This window comes from Anticarsia gemmatalis, chromosome 20, assembly GCF_050436995.1.
Source record: "Anticarsia gemmatalis isolate Benzon Research Colony breed Stoneville strain chromosome 20, ilAntGemm2 primary, whole genome shotgun sequence".
Classification (NCBI taxonomy): domain Eukaryota; kingdom Metazoa; phylum Arthropoda; class Insecta; order Lepidoptera; family Erebidae; genus Anticarsia; species Anticarsia gemmatalis.
In genome coordinates this window covers 11,348,380-11,372,484 of record NC_134764.1, presented here as the reverse complement: position 1 = coordinate 11,372,484, position 24,105 = coordinate 11,348,380, and the positions used below count along the sequence as shown (strand labels likewise).

At 40.0% G+C, this 24,105-nt stretch overlaps 2 protein-coding genes across 2 annotated transcripts; both read right to left on the bottom strand.

The window, feature by feature from the left end:
- Positions 1 to 1,284: 1,284 nt before the first annotated feature.
- Positions 1,285 to 18,058, bottom strand: LOC142981447 (uncharacterized). The gene is made up of 11 exons (XM_076127377.1): positions 17,743 to 18,058; positions 9,428 to 9,490; positions 7,460 to 7,626; positions 7,001 to 7,121; positions 6,790 to 6,911; positions 6,497 to 6,714; positions 5,608 to 5,740; positions 5,404 to 5,529; positions 4,560 to 4,731; positions 4,308 to 4,394; positions 1,285 to 4,083 (listed from the first exon to the last, which is right to left on the bottom strand). The coding sequence occupies exons 1-11, from the start codon at positions 17,926 to 17,928 to the stop codon at positions 3,991 to 3,993; spliced, it is 1,488 nt and encodes a 495-aa protein (XP_075983492.1). The 5' UTR covers positions 17,929 to 18,058; the 3' UTR covers positions 1,285 to 3,990.
- Positions 18,059 to 18,684: 626 nt separating this feature from the next.
- Positions 18,685 to 23,843, bottom strand: LOC142981915 (uncharacterized). Its single transcript, XM_076128056.1, has 12 exons — positions 23,746 to 23,843; positions 23,404 to 23,543; positions 22,950 to 23,253; positions 22,587 to 22,698; positions 22,385 to 22,472; positions 21,949 to 22,124; positions 21,581 to 21,766; positions 20,939 to 21,118; positions 20,276 to 20,423; positions 19,722 to 19,899; positions 19,199 to 19,341; positions 18,685 to 18,965 (listed from the first exon to the last, which is right to left on the bottom strand). Exons 1-12 carry the CDS (start codon positions 23,822 to 23,824, stop codon positions 18,852 to 18,854), a joined length of 1,848 nt encoding a protein of 615 aa, XP_075984171.1. The 5' UTR covers positions 23,825 to 23,843; the 3' UTR covers positions 18,685 to 18,851.
- Positions 23,844 to 24,105: the final 262 nt, after the last annotated feature.

The following is a 24,105-nucleotide window of genomic DNA, read 5'->3' as shown; positions in this document are numbered from 1 at the left end:
ATTAAATGTATAAAGGCCCATTTAGACGGGGAGAGTTTCTCGTACGGTTCCGAGCGAGAAACTATGCGCTACTATCACAAGCAATAATCGCCATAACACAATCGTATCAAAATGTTTACATGCAGGAAAGAACTAAAATCTCGCCTACGATAATGTCATACGAGATTCGCTTATGACTTATCGCTAGGCGATAATTGCCTATGTTGGTTTACACAACGAAGGTGTAGTAAGTAGATTGTTGCTTACGAGAATCTCAACTTGTATAAACACGATCTCGTGTGACATATTTTCAAGTTGATACGAGTATCGTACAAATCAGTTTGAATCGTTTTTAGTGCGAGATTTGTCATTCGAGTTTAGTGATCCAATGCATTTTCGAGAGCTGATAGCGACACACAGTGGTGGAATTCAAGCATGCAAGATGACTTTCCAAATGATTCAACGAATGCACAATATTAATTTTTTTCCTAATATCTCTATATTAAGTTGATTTATTATAAGCTAATTGCCATTTATTTGTTTTGTAATCTACCTTATTAAAGCAAGACTGATTTTGAATAAATACTTAGATAATCTTTTGATAGTTAAGTGATTTTGAAATTAATCGTGTTTTAATCATACCTTAATGAAATCCTCCAATGCTATGTAAATAGCTTGCAGAACTTCTACCAAAAAGTAACTTATGGTACACCATGGTTTGAAATGAATCTCCTGTAGCCAAATATTTTAAAGTTATTTCCAATTTTGTACGAGCGGGTATAGCTTGACGCATATTTGTATCATTTTTTTGTATAGATGGTCCAATTTCTTGAAGTAGATATATGAGTTGAGTTTTGGTAACCCGAAATATATTTTTGAATGTCTCTTCATCTTTCAATTGTAATTCAAGGCACAACATGTTAGATGCTCCCAAATCATTTCTTCTAGCTATCCATTTTCTAACCCAACGCCTTTTCTTCTTTTTCCGTTTACCTTATTCTTGCCTTAGAAGAGCAGATATAATTAAAACACCATCGCGCACTGCACTCATAGTAGCAACTGGAATAAAATCTCGAAATACGATTATTGCTTTGAAATTATGTTTACACGGACATAACAATATTACATTGCAAGGCAATTCTCGCCCAAAGCAACGAGCGAGGAGAGCGAATGTTTAGACGAAAAAAATGTTTTATATTCTTTCGATAATCGTATCTTCGAGACGAGAAACTCTCCCCGTCTAAATGGGCCTTTATTAAGCCCGGGACTCGTAGGAGTATTTGTTACAAGAAATAAAAGGAGAAATCTTATTAAAATACTTTATTCATTATTAAAATTAACATTTAATATTATAATACACAAAAATACTTATCTACAAAGCGATCATATAGCACCTATGATACATTTACGAAGCGCATGTGTCTGACTGTGCACTGTTATAGTTACAAGTGACTGTCGTTATTGACTTCACTGCCTGTGATGTCTCTATATAAATATTAAAACCTTATAATTGCTACAAACTTGTAAATTGAACACATATTTCGCGATCTTAAATAAATTGTGAAAAATAAATACATGAATTTATTAAAAAAAACCGATGACAGCCCATCTTGTTTTCCCCCTGAATATCTAGACCGCGAACATTTTTTATTGCCCACATTTCAGGCTAAGCCCACCAAAATCGTACAACCCACGAAAGCTGGCCTTACATGAAGATAGTGGAGCGATAACGTGTTGGTCCTTTTATTTTATTAAACGCCATCTATAAGCGATATAAACTAAGTGACTCGCGAATATGGCTATCTAAACAATGCTAGGAACGATATAATAATTAACATTAGTCAACACAACAGACCGGCAACTATCTGTTGACGAACTTGTTGCTTGAAAGTTGCTCGCTTCAATACATACACTTTTATTTAGGACACAATGTTTTGCCCGCGAACAATAACTTTTGTAAATAAATAGGTATTGTCGAACCTTTTCTAGGCTGAACATACAATACGTATAGTTAATAATATCAAACATGTGACATACGAATATTTATTACAAATAGTGGGGTTTTCTATAAATATTTAACATACATAATGCTCATTTGGAATTGTTATATTGAGCAAAATCGTGGCGTTAAAAGCTTTTACCAATTACCATTAAACACAGAAATAGGACTTCATCTGATAAGTATCTAATTAGTCGATACAGAAGTTATAAATTGAATAAGCATCGAATAGGTGCAAAACAGATATTGAATAGAACGAACATAGAAGCAAGTCGTAACCTCGTGAAATCAAAGCTATTTAGATAATAAATAAATATGACTAAGTACAATATGGGTACTTGTTAATAGTAATTGAAGGAAAGCTAGTCATTAAGCAGGAAACATGGAACAATATTTCTTAACAAATACTTGACACAAAGAGACTGGGAATTGACGTTCACTAACATACTTGTGTTCTTAAAGCCAGCATGCATGTGGCACGGGACGGCTACTCTCCGTCCCCTCCTCTCAAGCCGCGTCACGTCGATCTGCAGGCTTACATTTTTATAATGGAAACTTTTTTACACTGGACAATATGAGAATTAATCATAAGCAGATATGATACAAAGACCGTACAAAACCGGAAATCATCTATGACGCCTCATTTTTACACAGTGTGGTTCTACAGTTCATAAAGTACAGTTGTCAGAGGGATATAAGAAACGACAATCAAGCCAAAGTAAATATGCAAGAGCCAGAAAATCCCGATACAATATTAAACAACGAGTGTAATAACGTCAACAAACTGTAAACATATGAAGCTAATTTAACAAAGAGTTCAATAAATGTTCAACACGTATTATTTATTGAGAAAACATTGAACATTATTTAACTATTGAAAAAAGCCGTGCACGGGTGCAAGTTAAAACAGACAATAATAAAACATACGTACTTCACACATACACACAACACATTCCTTTGGATACAAGCCACTTCTTGTGGCACAACAATCGCGCGACAGTTGCGCGACTGTTGACCGATACAGATCAATATTAAATGTTTCATTGTGTTAGCTCTAAGCCCATACATTATGTTTACTTGTTAAAATATTAATTACTTAGTCTTTTTATTTACTCAAGGCTTTCGGGTTGTTTGTCAACCCAGTACAATATCATCTATATTTTTGCTAAACATTAATTTAATTTGGTATTAGTATGAAATTAATTACCATCAGAGATTTTTATAGTGTTGCAAGTTTTGCATGATGCATCTCTTTTCTTCTGAGCATTACGGAAAAGGACAAAACATTTCCTTTATTGAGAAAGTCAGAATACTCATTAGTATTGAATCACATTATAAGGTAAATTGTATAATACAAAATGATATCATTTTACAAGACGATATATCGCACCTTTCACGTTACAATGCGGGCTACGCACGTTACGCCTTCATCGAATGCCCTTAGTCAGCACGCAATGTATAAATGAGTACATACTTTGAGTTTGTAGCATGAACAGTGAAAAATATTAATTATTTAGAGACTACAGTCAAACATGTATTTAGTTTGTTTAATGCTTTAAAAGAAACTCACATGTTTGTTTGAACAGTTAACAGTAAGAAAGTGAGACCGATATATTATTTTAATAAATAAACTTGAAACAAATGAATAGTAGGTAATAAGAAAGTTGTGGCGATGTGTCATAAAAAATATTTAGTTTGTATCTTCATATATTCACTGTGACCCTTCGACACGTGGTATCGAGTCGCTAATGTAAACAGTGCCCTTAATATATCTATATAACTGTTATTATCGTGATATGAACATTCCATTGCCGTCTCCCTTCAGTTTTAGTCATTAAGTCGGAGTAATAAGTCGTTAATGTATAATTGCTTGCCGGTACCACGGTATACGAAGGATTAAATAGTGTAACCCTTATAATCGCCGTAATTCGTTATCCATTGCTGCGTGCGTCCGGCTTGCTGGACGAGTGCGTGGTAGTGAGTCGTCAATGTAACGTGTTCATGGGTGGTGACTAGCTCGCGGAGTTGTTGTACTGGGGACGGCCGGCTAACTCTAAGAGGTAGCGGTCCGGATGCTCTATCCAGTCGGCCGCCGATAACTTAACCTGGCGATAAAGATATACAAATAGCTATATACATATTATACACCTTTTAAACAAAACTTTGAACTTATTTGAAGAAATATTAACATAGATATTGGGTGCTTATCTATATGGGCAATAATAATGACAGTTGTATGTATATATAAGCGCGGTCCCTAAGCGTGGTCAGCCAGGCGACGACACACACAGCCGGCCATATTAGTATAGTAAAGTATCAGGTGACATACCTGTCGTTGTCTCTCCGCCTCTCGCACTTGCCACTTTTTGATTTCTAGCTGCGTCTCGCGGGACGCCTGGTCGCCGCAACCCCACACCTGTTACACAAGACACAAGACACAGTTACACCGGCACGTTGTACTGATGGAATAGAGAATATAACTGTGAACTTTGCACACACTAGGCCACTATAGACAAACAGTTGCCAAATTTGTTAGTCGAATTTATTTAGTTTTCAGTTATAGAGAGAAAAAGCGACTCACTTCAATATTTTGTAAGGGATAAGGAACGCCCTTGAAGGTCAAGGAGTCGAAGTCCTCCGCGATGTTGAGCAGCGGCTTCCTGGGGTCGGAGCCGGCGCGCAGCCCCTTGGGGTAGCCGCGGATCGACGTGTTCAGGTACAACATCTTTGCTGCACGCTCTACTATACTGAAACTGTAGCACAACATATTGATTATATTATTGTTTGTTTGTTTGTCGTATGGTTAGTGGTCAACCTAGTGTCAAAGTTGTTCAAGCCGCCCGAAAGGCCTTTGACGTGGCTTAACGACTGTTAACTTAGTAGACAACAACCGGGACCGACTTTTAACGTACCCTCCGAAGCACGGAGACCCCCTGTTCAAATACCACTATGTGGTCACCCATCTATAGAATGACCGCGCCAATGGTTGCTTAACCCACAGATCGTTTACCGACCGGTGATTATATTATTAAACTTAAAACTTTCGCGCCAATCTAATATTAGAAGGGAATAACTAAAGTTAATGCTATCTAAGATTTAAGACCGGGTCCTACATGAGAGCCCTGTAGAACACCATATTCGACGTGATATTTCAGAAACTTAGATAGATTCGAGGTTTATTTTCGTAACAGATTTTAAGAACACTTTTCATAACTAACGATGTGCAATCATTACATAAAATATACAGTCACATTACTAAAATAAATTATGTGTGGGAATAAATCGAAAGCCTCATCAAATATTAAATTAAAAGGAATTTACACTGGTTGTGCTATTGACGCGTATCACTATTTTGTATAATATAAGAGTTAAGTAATCAATCGTAGTAGAATTAGAATTGTGTGTGAGAGGGTGTGGGATCTCACGTGGGATGTATCTGCAGCAGGGCGCAGTCAGGTCCGCCCCAGTACTGATGCGTCTCGCGCCACTCCTGCGGGCTGCACACCACTATCACCGACTCCTCCGCCTGGATCAGCACCAGCGTCGGACCTCTGCGACATACCACGTTATCAACATTATATATTATAACCGACGACATGGAAGGCTGCGAATCATGAACCGCGACGTACCTGTAAGCGAGCGTGTGGTGCAGGAAGCGGTTGGCGCCGAGCCCGTGGTCGCGCGACGCGTACAGCGGCACCCAGTGCGACGGCACCGCGCACACCAGCCGCGCCAGCCACGCCGCCGACGCCAGCCCGCCGCCTGCGCATGCGCTATTGTTGTACACCTGCGTCACCTGCGTCACTCACACAGACACGGGCTCCACGATGCTCACTATATAGTGCACCACATGCGTACATTCTGACATCACGCAAACGGATTTATTTCGGTAATTATCATCGAATATCTCATACTGTATGGAAAAATGCTATGAACTCGTGGAAAAATGTATATAACATAGTAGACATGCGCAAGTAATGTGCGAACTGTACAGGAAGAAGTGTTTCGATACCTATATCTAGGATCTGAGGATCGATCTTTGGCTTTGAATGTCTTTATTTTGTGTCTTATTCGCGAACCTCGATCCAAATAAAATTGTTTCCGATTCGCGGTCTCGGAATGTGCGCTCGAGTTTGCGTGAAATTTGGATTTAAATAAAGAGCTAAAGCGATCGTTTTTAAATGCCAATTTTTATAAACAGTTTTGTAACATAACGAAAGCACAGGATAAAAAGCCGATTCTAATTCTAGTGTCACTGACGAAAGGAACCACGGCAACTAAGTTTGAAACATGCAATGCGTTATCGACACAATAGTTCGGCTAGATCCGACGAGGCAGGCAAACAGGCGGCGCCGAGCTTTCGCGCGTAACGTACCCAATTCTGCGTCTGCGTAGGTCGGCGGTTCCACCCCGCGACGAACAGAATAAATATTAAATATCACATCATAAACTGGTAGATAAATACATAGTTATAGTACGGCACAACAATATATAAGCAGTAAGTAGGGGGCGCGTTACCGGTGGGCTGGTGCGGCGGCTGCGTGGGGCGCGAGTACAGCGGCGGCGCGGTGCCGGCCAGCAGCCAGGCGCGCGACAGCGGCATGAGCGCGCTGGCCACGGACCACGCGCCGCGCTCCAGCACCGGCGTGGCCAGCTCCAGCCCCGCGCCCTGCCCCAGCGACTCCACGCACGCCTCCATGTCGCGGTGCCGCGTGGCCAGCATGTGCACGCAGTACCTGCGCACGCCCACCGCTACCGTTATACCGACCCTCACACTCGCTCGCTCGTCACCCCGACCGAGCGCGACTCACCTGTGAACGGGGAATATCAACCGGTGACAGTGTTCTTCGAGCCAGCGCACCACGAAGCCGACGCTGTGCGAGTCTTTCTTGTTGAAGCATCCGTTCACTACCGCCGATAGTGTCTTGTTGATCTATGTGTGAAGAACGAAAACTATAAGCGCTTTGGATCCGAGTGACCTAGGCCTTAACTCACACTGAATAGGCCGGTAAAGTGACTCACCATTAAACAAGTCTGCGGCCCCTCAGGATAGTGGTCCATGGATAGTTTGTAGCTGGTGTAGAGCAAACTGCGGAGGCCGTCGGGAGTCACCGTGTTCTCGTCTGTGTCGTCGCTGAACATTCTGCGTCGAGATATTGCATTGTTTATCGCTTGTCAGTTATATCCGAAAGTCTCTATTTCCAAGAGAAGACAGGTGGCCAGCAGTGGGACAGTAATGAGTTAAATCTGCTTAACTAACTACATTTATGTAGGTTGTGTAGCTATCGTCCGAGACTGGACAGCCCAATTGAGCAGATATATTGAGAAGCTGATGGGTGACGTAATGGACGGACACTGATTGGCACACGACGAACATTGTGGTAATGTGCTGATGGTAAATTAGTACCATTGTGAAGACAATTTCTTACAGTTATGCAATAGACTTGAAACTTGTGTGGAAGTTAGGGAGAAGAGTGTCACCTGACGTATGTGTCGATGATGACGGCGTCGTCGAGCATGGCGAGGATGCGCTCGCACTGCTGCCGGAACGTGGACTGCGGGATGTGCTTGTTCTTGCACTTGCCCGTCTTGTGCACGTACTTGTAGAACTGACGCGCCAGCTCCGGGTACATCGGGAACAGGTACTTCTGCAACAATACACTTCATCACCTAAGGCTCCAGATGCGGGCAGATGGGATAAAATATCTAGAAATGGCTTTAGCGCCCTTGGTACCAAATTTTTACTTCTAAAGTCTTGATATTGACGCATATTCGCGCAGGCCAAGGTTAGGTATTGCGGGTGGAACAGGGGCATAATAAGTAATCAACCCTCTGTTCTCGTCTACATGCATATTCATTTATATCGATTTGCGAAGTTAACGCCATGTCAACATACAGTAAAGTGTACAATCTGTTCGATTTCCTTCTTTTGTGTGTGTATCTTCAAGGCTGTTGGTTCATTGGTAACGTGCAGTATATTATATTTTTCCATTGAACCGCTTCACATATGGAAGTCATTGTGCGCGACGTTTTACAATATAATTTGGCTCGCATTCAATGTACTTTTTCCTATGTACCTATAATTACTTAAAGGAGAATTTATTTTAATTTGTTTCGTAAATAATTCAGTCGTGACTCTTGTTAACCTACCTAAACTAGAACCAAAAATTAAGGGATATAAAAAAAGAATCCAAATTTTTGGGTGATTTTCAACAAGCTGTAACTCCGAGGAAAATGGTCGTACAGAAAAAATAAAAGAAACAAATTGTAGCTCCAAGTGTCTAGTTTTTAGATATGACCATGAAAATTTTTTGTCATGGCCAGGTCTGGAGAAATCCAACGAAAACTACCAAAAAAAAATTTTTCCAAATTTTTTCCCTCCTAAAAAAAGGTCTACGGGCTTCAAAAAATTTTTTTGATTCTTTCGTTCTAAAGTTCTTTTAGAAAATTTAATCCTCTTTAATTTGCCGTGTTCAAAAAGCCTGTACGACGATTTGCCACGGAGTTATCGTCAATCAAAGCAAAAAAGTTCTTTTTGACTTTGATATTCAATAACTCCGGAAATAATGATCGTACAGGAAATCAAAGGAGGGTTTTGAAAACTGCACAATATTCTCTATAAGAAAATGTAAACATCTTCAAAGAAAAAAAATTTTTTGAATTGAAACCTCGGTCTGAAAAAAAGACAAAAATTCGCGAAATTAAGGATATTTGGATAACTTGGTATAACTTTGGATAAAATGGATGAACGAAGGATATCGTCGGTAATTTTTCAACCTCAAAGTGTCCCCTAAAATCCCTCAAAAATTCAAAGCGCTGCGATTTTTTTTTCATTGCGCCCCGAAGCTTCAAATTCTTTGTTGTTGCAAAAATCACCATTGTGAGCAATTTTGTGATTTTTATTCATTTTTTTTATATTTTTTTTTTTCTCTCTAAAATCTTTATTTTTTCGATTAAAAAGCAAATCGCGTGCCTACGCTCACTCCACGACATCGTCGAGCCCGATTGGCTTATGTGCATGACCATCACGATTGGGGTCGTAGACAGTGGACCAGTGTCTTATGGACTGACGAATCTCGATTTTGACTTCATGGCAGAGATAGACGATCTCTCGTTTTGCGATTTGTTTTTTAATCGAAAAAATAAAGATTTTAGAGAGAAAAAAAAATTACTGGACACTTGGAGCTACAATTTGTTTCTTTTATTTTTTCTGTACGACCATTTTCCTCGGAGTTACAGCTTGTTGAAAATCACCCAAAAATTTGGATTCTTTTTTTATATCCCTTAATTTTTGGGACTAGTGTATATTTACTCAGATGTATTATATTACAGGTTCCGGATGGTATCATCTTATTTATCTTTTCAAGACGACCAAAAATGTGTGATAGTTAAATCGTAGTGAAATCTTTTGTCCTACCATGATATCATACTCGTATAGCACAGACTTACTGTGAAAGACTTCTCTGTGACTCCGTTGATTCCATCTTCTTTTTGTGACCGCTGCGCCAGTAACTGTAACAACACAATATTTGATTAGCGACGAGAGCGTGGGTGGTCCAGTATACCGTGAGAGATTCACAAATTCCTTGCGAATAAGTTCATACAAATGAACATTTCGGTACACCCACCGCCGGAGCGAGGTACAATAGAATATATACGCGTATATAACATGCGTGTACTAATGTATTGTACAGACACAAACACACGATGTACTGGGATTCGTTAGAGCTCGTTATATTGTTGAGATTCAATATTTTTAACATGTTACACCTGTCTGAGCACGTGGCTGATGTAATACCCATTCAAGATTGAGTTTATTGCGATCTGCTTAAGGCTTCTGCTAGCGAGTTTTTGCAGAAAATTCTAATAATGGTACGAAAATGGTATAACAATTAAATGCAGTGACGGACAGAAGGATGGACTAAGGTCGAGACGCAGTGCGCAAGCCAAAAACGCAAGGTCTTTTATTTAAATGAACTTTAAATAATAAGGAAAATCCGTGTCTGCGCCGCTGTGACACGTGCCGTCTGGCTCGGCCCAACGTACCGGCCATCCCATGTTCACGCAGAACCTTAATAATGATTTTTACATATTACCTACACAATACATCATTGAACTACTTCCGCTTCCACTATTAAAATTGCTCGAGTGTTACCTTGAACCACGAAGCGATCGAGTTATTTTTACGATAAGTAAACAAACTGGCATCGTTTACTACGATAGTAAGGCACTAAGTATAGCCGCAGATACAAGCGCACATGACTGCGCCGACTCATCGCCACTCACCGACTCTCACCGACTCTCACGTGAGCGTGAGTCGGATCAAGCGCGATCAATAAACAATCCGACTTATGATCTATTGTATCTATATCAGCATCATCGTGGAATTATTTATCGCTTCATCGAGGAAAGGGTAATCTGGGGGCACGGAAGTGCCCCCGCAAGTCGAGCAAAAAAAAGCGGCACGGCCGTAACATCCTTTTCTCGAAGCAATTCGGGCTATTTTTGACACCCCTATAATTTCGTTGTGGATAAAACAAGAAGCCTGGATTTTCAGCAACTAATCAGTCATTGTATAAACACGGTATATTTAAAATTTCAGTCAATTTGAACCAGTAGTTTAAGAATGACAACTTGTTAAAATTTTGAATTTTGTCACTCACTGATTCACTGACTCACTGACTCACTGACTCACCGATCATCAAAAGTCTAAGGTACTTCTAGCAGACTTAGAAGCTTAAAATTTAGAATACAAATAGGGTTTAGTGTTTTAATCATGGGAAAAATTTAAGATTTTCTAATTTCCGTCCAGTTTTCTAAATACACCAACTGCAACAATAACTTTGTAATCCCATATAAAAGTATAAGATTACAAGGTTACATTTGCAGTTAATGAATTATTATTACTGTAGAAAATAAAATAAATAGGTGTAAATAGGTACCTACTATAGGAGGCATAACGGGAGGGGGTAAAGGGTGGGTAAGGGTGTTTAGCCCATGAAGCTGAACAACATTCCCATAGGGAAATATGTTGAATTATGAAAAAAAAACGTCTTTTCATACAAATTGGACTTATGTTCGCTCTACAAAAAGAAGTGAGATGCCATCAAAAACATTCTGTAAAAACCTCAAGTCTCGCCGTAAAAAGTTGTGAGATCAATATAATACCAAGTCGATTAATCTATTTAGTCTCTACTTAAAGGACCTTCTGTCTTAAGTTATTACGTATGTTATTATCATGCCAATTAAAAAAAAATACCTTTAAAACAAATAGATCGACTTGGTCATCGCAAGAAAACACAAATTCGCCATTAACATTTCAGGAGCGTTAACTAATCAAATCATGCGATGGCCAGGTCGGTCTATTTGTTTTAAAGGTATTTTTTTTTAATTAGCATGATAATAACATACGTAATAACTTAAGACAGAAGGTCCTTTAAGTAGAGACTAAATAGATTAATCGACTTGGTATTATATTGATCTCACAACTTTTTACGGCGAGACTTGAGGTTTTTACAGAATGTTTTTGATGGCATAAACTCTTATATCTTAAAGTTACGTCTATATTTTTCACGTAAATTTCGCAGTAAGTTTAAAGAAAAGATCAGGCTTTGATGAACTCTATTCTTTTTCTATCTCTGGTGTGACTTCAGATCAGTCACAAGTTATAAGCGCTACCGGGAGGAGATGGACTTGATTTAGAATTTGAATAAAATAAGTATAACTGCTATAATAGACACCGGACAGGCCCAGCACGTAACAGCATAGACGTAATCTATACTAATATTATAAAGCTGAAGAGTTTGTTTGTTTGTTTGTTTGAACGCGCTAATCTCGGGAACTACTGGTCCGATTTGAAAAATTATTTCAGTGTTAGATAGCCCATTTATCGAGGAAGGCTATATATCATAACGCTACAACCAAAAGGAGCAGAGTACCAGTGAAAAATGTTACAAAAACGGGGAGAATTATGATTCTCTTATGTGACGCAAGCGAAGTTGCGCGGGTCAGCTAGTGCATAAATATAATAATCATTTCCACGGGGCATTAATACTAGAGATAGCAGGATTGAACAAAGCAGCTGATTAAAATCAAATAAAGGTTATATCGTACAGAAGTGCACATGATTGTTATCAGTTATCGGTCATGAGCAGGGACCGGCGCGCGGCACAGCTGGGAGACGGTAAGCACTGTAGGTAGGTGGTAGGTGGTAGGTGCGGTGATAAACACAATCAATCACAACTAGCGAACATTGTTGATAACAAGCTCATTAATGCTCGACTTGCTACAAATAACATACGAATTAGCAGGATTACTTGCGCCTGTGAGCATTGTATCTTTTCTATAAAACGTATTTATTACAGGAATTAATGATGATGACCGCCTCTGTCTGGGCAGTAGTGTAAACGACAAGTGATCATTAGTCCCGGGTTTGACATTCGGGTCGGGCAAAACGTTATAGATATTTTCCAATTTAAATTAGATTATTTCTAATGGTAGCCCTGGGTATAAATCATGGTTTTGGCAAATTTTCCATAATAGGTTCGGACGGAACTCGTAATGGAAATAATGGACAGTCGGACGGACTAAATCTCTATCACATCTAAAATAAGTATCAAGTAAGGTTGCGGATATACCTATTGGTAAGAAATATTGATACAATTTGAAAGCATACACAATTCCTACAGACTGTATAATACCACAACTAGTAAGTATAGCACCTCGCGGCATCTCGCTCACAGAATAAACCAGTAAATAGAGTGAGAGACCTTGCAGGTAGGTCCGGCAGACTTCCTCTTGTTGATCCTGCTCGCTTGGATGCCCAGCGCCGAGTAGCGCAGGCTCCTCGCCTTCTCCACCCAACGCTCCATGTTCACACAACACTGACCCGAGGAAGGCACGCCCTTTTGTTTACTACACGTTCATTGATCAAAACATTTCAGGGCAAGAGAATTATTTTATTTGAATCACATAATTTTAGTTGATTTTTCTTTGGGATCACAAAATGTATGTGAATTAAACACTTATTGCCGTGTCTCCTTCAATTAACACTATTTTTTTTCTATTTACTTATAGCACGTGCAGTTAACACAATATTCTTTAAATCCGTTGTCAAACTGTGTGTACATTGTTGAGAGAATCAGTGCTATCAATCACAGATGTTCGATAAGATTGGCGACTACGCGAATTATTTGATAATAACATTATATTAAGACTCGCTCCGGTCTGCTAATTGAAGGCAATTGTTTTGACGATGGCGAATATACGAGTGTTAATCGAGTCGCTCGTTAAATGATCGAAACGTAACGATCTCATAATGAAGTGCAGTTACTGTTGCGTTGTGATCGTAATGTGGTGCAGATAAGTATGACGCATCGCTCTAACACTGTACGTCACAAGTGATTATCCTGAATCCTCTTTAAAGTTCTCATTATTGCTCAAAAATTGACCTACAGAAACAGACCAGGAGAAGATTATATTTTATGGTAGGTAATTTGTCAATACGCTCTCGACTCTTATTAAGGTGACCAGTGCCATAAGTGAAAATATAGCCAGTTATAATAAGAGCTAAGATGCACTGAATCAACTTGACATTTTAATTTTATTAGGAGACTTAATAAGTTTTAGCAATACCCACTCAACAAATGAACTCGTACATCTGTCCATACCCGGGCTGTTCCCTATGATGTCATACAAGAGAAATCGTCAAGCATTTATATTATCGATAGTTGCGTCGATTCCTACAACAATCGCAACAAGTTGTATGAGGGCACCCCTAGTGGTTGCAGTCCATGTGATGGGCGGCGGCCGGGGCGGCGGCAGCGGGCTCCGTTCATGACAGTAGTTATATGTTGTATCACATGATGCCGGGCGCCGCCGCCGGTCACATGACGCGATAGAGCGCTAGTATCACACAGTGCGTGATAACACCGGTGCTAATTACAACGACCACAAATGTCAGCTTATCAACCATTACACCTGCTTATAAATAGAGCCGGCTTACTGCGAAGCTTACACCACTTAATCCACTTAAAGTTTGTTTTTAACAATATCTTTTGGGAATCCAGCAATTTTTCTTGGTGCACTACGTTTTCTTTATGTAATGTCTGTATTGTTGTTAAACAAGGGTTAAGAAACGAAAGGTATGAAACCTTTTAATATTACAGTGGTGTTGGAAGAGGGCAACTCTTTCTTCCCTCGTCAATCCATACTTATATTATAAATGCGAAAGTAACTCTGTCTGTCTGTCTGCTACTCAATCACGCCTAAACTACTGAACCAATTTTCATGAATTTTGGTATGGAGATCCTTTGATACCCAAGAAAGGACAAAGGCTATACATATATCATCACGCTACGACCAAAAGGAGCAGAGTACCAGTAAAAAATGTTACAAAAACGGGGAAAAATTTCACCCATTCTCTCTTATTGGACGCAAGCGAAGTTGCGCGGGTCAGCTAGTTCTTTATAAATCGGCAATAGAATGGAGGAGATTATGGGTCTTTAACCGTTCCTTTGTGGTACCTACCTAATTTAAATATAATGTAAACGTTCAATTAGATACACTAACGCGTTTTGTTCAAAATAAAGTGCTAGAGCGGAAAACTAATCGCAGTGGAGCTAGCAGTTAATTAGCGTTACTTTGAACTTTACACAGATGATTATCAAGATGTAGCTATTAAGCTACACGGTGAAGTTCATATCACCTCACGCACGGAATAATACTTGAAATATGATGTAAACACACACAGCCGGTAGTTGACGCGCCAATCATAATAATATTAGCGTGAATTCAACCTTATTTATAGATCACAGTCAAGATATTTCTTAGTAGTAGTCCCACTGCCGAGCAAGGGTCTGTTGATCAATCAATATTGTATAAAATGTCTGTTATCACTTTCTTTAAATAAGCTATACAGATTTCGATGCGTAGGTAGGTAGGTACCTACTTTTGTTTATTTGTGGAAAACTATGCTGACATGGCTCTAAGACGCTAATGTGTTAAAAAAAAAACAAGCGACAGCAGACGTGAATGTTGAAGACAGTTCGTGTCTTCAAAATTTACACCATTTTACACCACTGCTTGTTTTAGCTGCTGAGTTAACTTGAGCTGACTTTCCGATTCCATACCGGCGGGGTCTTCACGGTCAAGTTCAGCGTCGAATCCACTGTAAACTTGGTCGTTCATGGCCGCCGTCCATGGCCGTTCGGTTGACGTCTACAGATCATTAATCAAGCAATATTTGCATAAGCACAGTCCGTATTTCCCACTCGCCGCTCGCCGCCACCGCGCCGCGTCCGGCGCAGTCTGTCGTCAAGATTATGTTATCTGAAGCGTCACAAGTAAGTAACTACTAGCGACAGACACTCTTGCCAATGACTCATGTCATTGATTTCTCACGTTAAAGCTGCAAGATTGATTACCATTTGACGGCATTTTCCATTAGCCATACAATTTATTACTTTGTAGGTACCTAGTTACCGTCTGAAAATATTGGACGTGTCTCTATGGCGGACTGACGCTCACGAATTCGATAAATGATATAACATTTCCATACAAAATGAGAACAGTAAAGAAAAACTAAATATTAACAAAATATAATTCTATGTTTTGAACATGTCCTTAAATTAAGTTGGAATTATCTATTAAAGTATATTTATTAATGTTTACATTATTTATAACTAGGTATTTAGTTTTTATTGTTTGTTCTATATTTGTTAGTTGGTAACCTTGTAATAACATTGAATTACATTGAGTGTCGAAAGTCTTAAATGTAATAAGGTATAAGACAGAATATTATTATCATTATTTTTAACTTTAACAGAGCACATAAACTATCAGTGTTACAATTATAACCTCGTCAATATGCCTATGTTTGGATTACAGGTTCTCTTTTTCTAAAGTCAAAGTAAATTGCTAATCACTTAAATGTCCAATGACCCTGTCAAATAGAAACTATAAATTAAATACAATGTTAACTCCCATAATAAGACATCTAAACAAAGGCAAACATTATATTTATATAATAACTCCATTTAACAGCAGATAGCTTCCTAGTTGTAAAGTATTTATAGATTTGCTGATTGATATAAATGTACATTCACACAGTAGGTAGGTTATACTATAAGTGTTTCAATTGAATAGATTGATCAATTAGATAGGATTGAGAATGTCACTCAGTTTGTTACAGTTGTTATGTAATCTTGTGATTGGCTACAGGTGGCTGCCTTATTTCACACTTCACTTTCAGTTTATTATGCCATTGTTCAATTGTAACTATGAAGCAATACAAAAGAATTAAAATTGTAATAATCTATATCATCTCAATTAATATTTATAATCATCATAATTTCAAAGTATATAGTTTATAATTGTTAATAGTACAGTATAACATACTGGTTACTATCGGTTTTCAAAGATTGTTGATCTCATTAAGAATAATATTGTGAGCATCTACCAAATGAGTCGTTTACTCAGCAGTGGGTAGAATTGGTCTGTGAATGATCAGGATGAGATTTATCACAAACTCATAAGTGCCTACAAAAATAGATGGTGAACAAGACCTATACAATAGTGATCACAAATGACCTTAATCTCTAAATTATGAGTGTGACCAAAATAATGTTAGATGGATAAAGAGAGATTATCTTCAAGAGGAAAAAGATGTAGCTAAATTTGTATCACAGCTGGTTTAGGTACATCAAGTCACTACAAGATAACTTGTGATAGTCATATCTGTCCATACTGCTGTCTTTGGAACAGACAGACAGATAATATCTCTACTTATCTGACATGTTCATCACTTCATCTTTTGTAAAACTACTTACGTTCTTATTAATTTCCCCATACACCCTGATTTACAAAATTATTTGTAATAATCAGCTTTGATTCATGTGTTTCTAAGTGTAATTTATGAAATAACTATTATATCAAGAAAATTTAAGAATCATAAGAGATATCTTACATGTAGTAACACCATAGAGTGAAGTATAAACAACGTGTATCTAATAATGTTGTATGTAGCAAGTGACATAGAACCTTGCTGGGTGAGGTCGTCTGTGAGCCTCTGTTGTTTATGTCTGGGTCAGTGAGTGCCAGTGACCAGTGTCAAGAGCACCATATATATTATGTACACTGTATCAACTACTGACATAAACTATACTACGCTACTTGTATTCAATATTATATCACATGTTGTTCTCCTGAAGAAGGCCTAATACAGTAGGCTAATGTTTCAAGTAGTTATAATTACACACACTACAATACATTACCAAATATTAATGTGATTTACAGATTTACTGTGGATAGTAAAAAGGAAACATAAACATAAGTAGGTAATGAGATTCCATTGTAGATACCTATTAAGTTTGTTTTTTTATCATAACATTAAATCTACCTATTATTATGAAACTGTCATACATTTCACCATTTCTTAGTTATCAATGATAAAGCAGTTAGTAATGACTAATGGTTTATCTACCTAATACATGACTACTTGAGATCATTCAACGAGTATCATTGACATAACAACATCACTCAAACAACTGACTGTCTGCAACATATGTCACCAGTTATAGCTCACTTACTGAGCTTGTTTACACATTACAACTATACGAATTAACGGCTCAGTCGCGACCCAATCCCAAACTGTCAAATACGATGATTTGTAGATAGTCGCGTTATCAGCGCGAATCAAAACAAACACTACGAGGAAACGTCACCGCAACCCTGACGAGTGACCTCAAGTAGCGCAGCTCACTCACCTTGCCGAGCTTCTCTACGGGGATCATAGACGGCGGGGGCTTCTCCGAGCGCTCGGCCAGGCCCTGCAGGTCGCCGCCGGAGCCGGAGCGCGAGCCAGCGCCGCGCTGCGAGCCCCGCGGCGTGCTTGTGCCGCTGCTGCCCTGCTCTCCGCCACCCTTCGCGTCGTGGCTGTGGTGGTTGCCCATCGCTGCACTGTCGCCCACTACACTAGCACAGAGCCTTAATTACGTAACGAAGCAGCCGGAGCGGAGGCTGCATCAACAACAAGATGCGATCACTTGGCGAGCAGACGTCATGTGCGTGACAGACAGCTGACGTCAGATGTCAATGTCACTTACGTTGGGTGCGTTCAGATATTATAAAAGAGAAAAATGTTTGGAAGCATTCTCAAATGAATATTATTTATTTTATATTATATTGTTGCAAGTTTTTTGTTATTAGACGAATTTGTATTATTATAAAAGAAAAATGCAAAGGTCTTTGAATTATTTATTTTATAAATTATACGTAATAGCATAGGTACACAGTACACTTACACTTAAGTATGACAAAATGAAAATAACACTTACCTAGCATGTTTAATAAAACAAGATTGGGACAATGTGGACATGAAGTAAAGTTTCCATAATTTTTGGGAAAACTTAATAAAAAATAAGCACAGATTAGCGAAAGACAGCATGAGCACTAAAGACTAAATAAGTAAGTACTAACTCAAGACTACGATTAAAGCGAATTGTTAAAAATTAAATGTTTGATTACTATTTGCATGTTTAATAAATCCTCATCAATTAATTCTTATTACTGGGCAAGGTTCTCCTCCCAGTATGGAGAAGAAATCAAAAAATTATTCCATCACGCTGCTGACCAAATGCGATGCGACCAAACTAAATGTTGGGTATTTTGCATAAATTCAAGAAATAAATAAATAACTCTGAAGCATGTAAGATCCGATCAAGATGTGTTCTTTATTTGTTGGAAAATGTGGTTATTATTTATAACTCAAACATAACATCGAGATGTAATTGTTGTGATATCTTGGGCTCTCCTCCCTGTGCAGGCGTGGGAGGCCTATGCATAGACCACTCGGCTATCTCGCGATGAATTCTTATTATTTTATTAAAGTAACTGACTGTAAAAACCTCATTATTGGAACTTCGACGAGTAAATGCAGAGGCACAGCGGCACTGTAGGTTATTATTATCGTGGTAAACCAATGTCCTGTCTGAAAATAGAAGTCAAATTAACTCTCTTTTAACCAAATGAAACTTAAGAGCATCAGTGAAAAACAAAAGACTTTAGTAGTAAGTGTAGTCCGCAGCTGTAAGTAACCTAGCTACTTTACAGCTGCGGAATACAGTTAACATTTAGCTCATGGTCATTATTATGTAGGTACCTACTTGTACCGTCTACATTGTGGAGAGGTCAAAGTGCTCTAGTTCTGTACTTTATACTCACAATAGCAGATATAGAGACTTCGGTGGCGTGGTTCCTGGCCGCCACGAGCGTGAGCGCCGGCAGCCAGTGCACCAGGTAGATGGACAGCGACAAGCGTCCCAGGATCTGCCAGGCGCGCCACGATGAAAACTTCCACAGTAGAGCTGAACGAAATCAATAGATACAACATTAGAGACATCTATACCTACCCAAATAATATGCATGTTTTTTTAAGATAGATTATTTTATGTTTTACTTTAACGTGTAGGATAATGGATGAGAGAACCATAGATAGTGGCGTACTAAAGGGAAGGGTTATACTCAGCAAGTCAGCAGTGTGTAGAAGTAAGAGTGTGGACTGATTAGATAGATTGAAATATCATTCAGGTACCTTACCTATTGATATTATAAACATCAAAAAAAAAAGTGTATTGTTGATTTTTCTAACTTTGTTATAACAATAGCAGGCATATCGCCAGGCACACGAGCGGTATCTAGATGTGGTCCATGGTTGCGTAGCGTACGTAAGCGGAGTAGTACTCACAGTCAACTTTGTTGATGAGGCCGTACATGAGCAAGGCCACGAGCGCGGTGAACACGGGCCGCTCGACGGCGGCGTACGCGTGCGACAGCAGCGGGTGGGACACCAGGCGCAGCACGTAGCCGCTGCCGATCCACAGCGCCGCGGCCGGCCACGACGCGCGGTACACCACGCGGTATAACTGACACATTCATACAATCTTCAGTAGCACAATGCTGTACAGTCGGTACTTCCGACTATCGAGAGTTTGACATTTAAAATGTACTTCAAAAATAGTTTTTACGACGCCCACTAGAGGCGCTGAACCGATTGACATAAAAATTTTTTCGGCAGCTAGCCGGTTGTAGGTAGTCGATAGTCGTAGGGAATCGAGCACGAGAACAGCAGTCCTATCACTAACCAGAAAAAAAATCCTAATAACAAAATAAGTAAGTGTTATGTACCTATAGACTTGAAAAATCGCATACTTATATGATTATGTTTTGTTCAACTATAATCTATTATATCGTAGACTTTATACACGATCTCATTAACTATCGTTCGTAAGTTAGTCGTACCTTACTGTCGGCAGGTGTGGAGTCCTCACTCTTGTTGTATTGTTTGAAGGCAACAAGCACTCCCGTGAGCGCCGACGGCAAGCTGCTCCACGGCACGCTGTACTGCCACGTGAATGAACGCACACCTTTATATTTACCCCTTATTGTCCTGAAACAAATTGAGGTATTCTTAGAATAGTTGAGACTAGAATCAGAGAACGTGATATGTATTTTTTACTTAACTGACAATGTTATACAATAAACAACGATTGACGGCTTTATGTGTCACTAGCTGACCCGCGCAACTTCGCTTGCGTCACATAAGAGAGAATGAGTAAAAATTTTCCCCGTTTTTGTAACATTTTTTGCTGCTGCTCTGCTCCAATTGCTCGTAGCGTGATGATATTGTATACTGTATAGCCTATAGCCTTCCTCGGTAAAATACTCGGCTATCTAACACGTACAAAACTTTTCAAATCGGACCAGTAGTTCCTGAGATTAGCGCGTTCAAACAAACAAACAAACAAACTTTTCAGCTTTATAATATTAAAGTATAGATTTAGGCACATTTATGTTTGAGCAAGATACCCCCAGGAACAACTTTTGGACACGACTGGGAATACATACAACTAACTGTAACTAGTCAGTACCGATGAATCCTGTTTAGGTACGACATATACTCACTCGGGAAAGTTATAGTCGATAATGGGCTCGAGGTCCCAGAGCCATATGACGATGAAGTTGATCAGCACTACCGCGAGGATCAGCGCGGCCAGCAGTTTGACGGCGGCGCGCGGCCGGCGGCTCACCGCCAGCGTCACCGCGCAACACACCAGCAACATCTGCATGTCTACTGCCAGGTACCTGCCCACATTCGTAACACGACACGATTAGGACAGACTCAAAGTTGTTTTTGGCTGAGTATGGTGTTTGCAAACATATAATAGGTCGGGGAAAAAGTCTTTTCTCATTATAGTATGTATGAACTTCAAATAAAATCTCTTTGGCTTCAAGAATCACAAATGAGTACACGGTTCATTAGGTTTCTTTCAGTGAGCTCGTGAGGTACCCAAATATTGAGCTAACGAGTGTAGAGAAAAGATTTTATTACAAGTTCATACATACTATAATGCGAAAAGCCTTTTCCCCGACCTAATACGTACCTATACCAAATTATATTATAGTTAACAATATTATGTATTATAAACGGGTTAAGGTAAAGAAGATCTGTCGAGGCTGTCGATACAGTCAATCTCATCGGTAACCGATGTAAATCGGTTTGAATAAAATAGCTACTTGAAATACATTTTGCTTTGGTATGCTCACCAGGTATGAGGCAGACACCTGACGTCGGGCTGCACGAAGTTGTTGACGTAGAGCGCGTGCGCCCACCACTTGCCCCTGCAGGCCGCCGTGCCCGCCTCGATGAGCGGGCGCCACAGCGGGCCGTCGCCGGCGTGCGCCCACCACGACGACACCACGCCCAGCATGAACATGTACACCGGTGTTATTCTACAGATCACATCAAGTACATACTAATTAGTTTATCATACTTATTTTGTGAATTGAAAATGTGTCAAAACTTCGACACATCATTAACTGTATCAGTTGAATGTAATAGCAGCGAGTGTGTGCCGAGTATTCAATAGAAATGTACTAGTACGGACCCATTACTAAGCGCCTTGCAGCATTACCTTAAGATTCTAAGTATGATACATTTAGGCAGCATGCTCCAGCTGAGTGGTGTCTTGGGGTCGCGCTCGGCGTGCAGCAGCAGGTTGTACGCCAGGAGGAAGCCGGAGATCAGGAAGAACACCTGCACCAAATGCGAGCCGTTCAGGAGGAACACCGCCACGGCCTCATCGTTTAACTACAGGAACGAGTAACAAAATGTAAATTAACATTGTAAATGAGCCTGCTATACTTAGAAGAGGTTTAATGAGCCATCGTTTACGGAGTTTTGAAAGGGTGTTTGTTTGTTTTATAGAGTCAGAAAAATAATCCTGATAGTCTATCATATTATTTAGATGAGAAAATGATTAAAACAACTATCTACAGAGCCGTTTATATTATGTAAGTGTGTAACAACACATTGCAGGCAAGGAAGTACGGTGTGGAGAAGAAACTCACTTTCTCTAAGAACTGTGGGTTGTGCAAGTACGTGAAGTAGAACACGAGCGCCGAGTGAGCCATCAGCACCTGGATCAACGATATCGCCCTGAAACATCAACGTGTATCAAACACCTTATACCAACTAGTCGAGACTACATAATAATGACCGTACGTTTTGTTTAATCAAAATATATTAGTAGATGAATGATGATGTAGTTACTTCATTCCATGTATAGGTCGGAGAGCGTCTCGCCGCGGCTCGTCCTCGCCGCCCGCGGCTGTCAGACGCCGCCAGCTCGCTATCACGGACCACGCTTCAAGCTGCTTGATAGCTGACAATTGAATATTCACTCTTGTAACTTTATACTACGCTCCGAAAATTTATTAAGTTTGACTATCTGTTAGTAATTCAGCCACAGAGGCGGCCTGGCCGAATGTACGGCACAATACTTATCTCTATTATTCCATCACTACTTAATAACAATAAAAGATGAATTGCAAGAAAGTGCTGTCTCAATAACGAAAATATACGTGGAAGGGTATAGGCTAGCCCTAGATGTGAGACAAACATCTTAATACTCACGAGGTCGCTCTTTATTTCTGAGCACGTCATACAGGGTCCCGATCACATTGATGAGTACGAGCAGCGCGACCACACTCGCGAAGGCCACGTCCCACGTGTCCACGGGGCGCTCCCTGCGCGCGCTCCTGCAGTAGCTGAGCTCGGCGAGGCGCGCGCCCAGCCCGTGCCGGTGCTCCGTCAGGTCGGCGACGCAGCGCTGGAACCGCGCCGGCAGCGAGGAACCGTTGACGCTGGAGCAGGTGCTCGACACGCAGATACCTCGATACATCTTCGTGTGGTTGAAGTACTGTTTGGTGGAGTACCGCTGGAAATAAATACTTGCATCAAACTTATTAGAATATTTTTGATGCAACTTTGATAACTTCATGCCAGTTCTCCGCAGAAAGACAGATTATTATCGCTTTTGCCGCTGCCATCTCGGTGTGATTTGAGCCTGAATGTTCGAGATACTGACCTGCACGAGGTCAAAGAGCGGCTCGTTGGTGGACGGCTGCAGCTCGAAGGTGCCGAGGCAGAAGGCGCCGCGAGGACTCGCCAGGCACTCCTCCATGTCGTCCAGGTGGAACAGCTTCGGCATCGTGAAGTACAACTCATCTAGAAATAACGAGCCATTATGACCGACTTAGTTAATTTCTCGGAATATTAACATGGGAAAAAGACTAAGTGCTGTTCACATTCTGTCTACAAATAAAATGCTCTTTATATTATTGATAACTTAAAGAATACAAGATATACAAGAATAATTCAAGATTTTTAACAGCAATTTCATATGTACGTATCGTGAGCATATTCTCACCGCCAGGCCGGAGGTGGTCGCTGGTGGCGGCCCCGGGGCCGGCGAGCAGCAGCGCGGCCGCGAGCACGCAGCCCAGCATCGTGTCGCGCGACCTCGCTCGTCGCTCGCTCCGCACTATGTACACCATGTAGGCATGTATGTACACACGCACTGACCACGCGACCGCAGTGACCACGCATCACACGCCGTCACACGTTATAAACTCCAAATTGTGTTTAATATATTTTTTGTGTTTGTTACAATGGTATATTTTTTTAAATCACCTTATTTTTGTTATAATTACATGAGTTTGTTTTTTGTCGTCGAAGGTAATCATATCTATATCTTTATATATATATAATTCTTCTGTAAGTGTGTATG

Excerpts from the sequence above, each read along its gene's own strand:
- LOC142981447 (XM_076127377.1), bottom strand. The coding sequence starts at position 17,928 with ATGGGCAACCACCACAGCCACGACGCGAAGGGTGGCGGAGAGCAGGGC. Across the intron at positions 9,491-17,742 it reads CCGTAGAGAAGCTCGGCAAG|TTACTGGCGCAGCGGTCACA; the intron begins GTGAGTGAGCTG and ends GTGTTGTTACAG. Across the intron at positions 6,715-6,789 it reads TTGATATTCCCCGTTCACAG|GTACTGCGTGCACATGCTGG; the intron begins GTGAGTCGCGCT and ends GGGCGTGCGCAG.
- LOC142981915 (XM_076128056.1), bottom strand. The coding sequence starts at position 23,824 with ATGCTGGGCTGCGTGCTCGCGGCCGCGCTGCTGCTCGCCGGCCCCGGG. Across the intron at positions 23,254-23,403 it reads CGCTCTTTGACCTCGTGCAG|CGGTACTCCACCAAACAGTA; the intron begins GTCAGTATCTCG and ends ATTTATTTCCAG. Across the intron at positions 19,342-19,721 it reads CCTCATCAACAAAGTTGACT|CTCTACTGTGGAAGTTTTCA; the intron begins GTGAGTACTACT and ends GATTTCGTTCAG.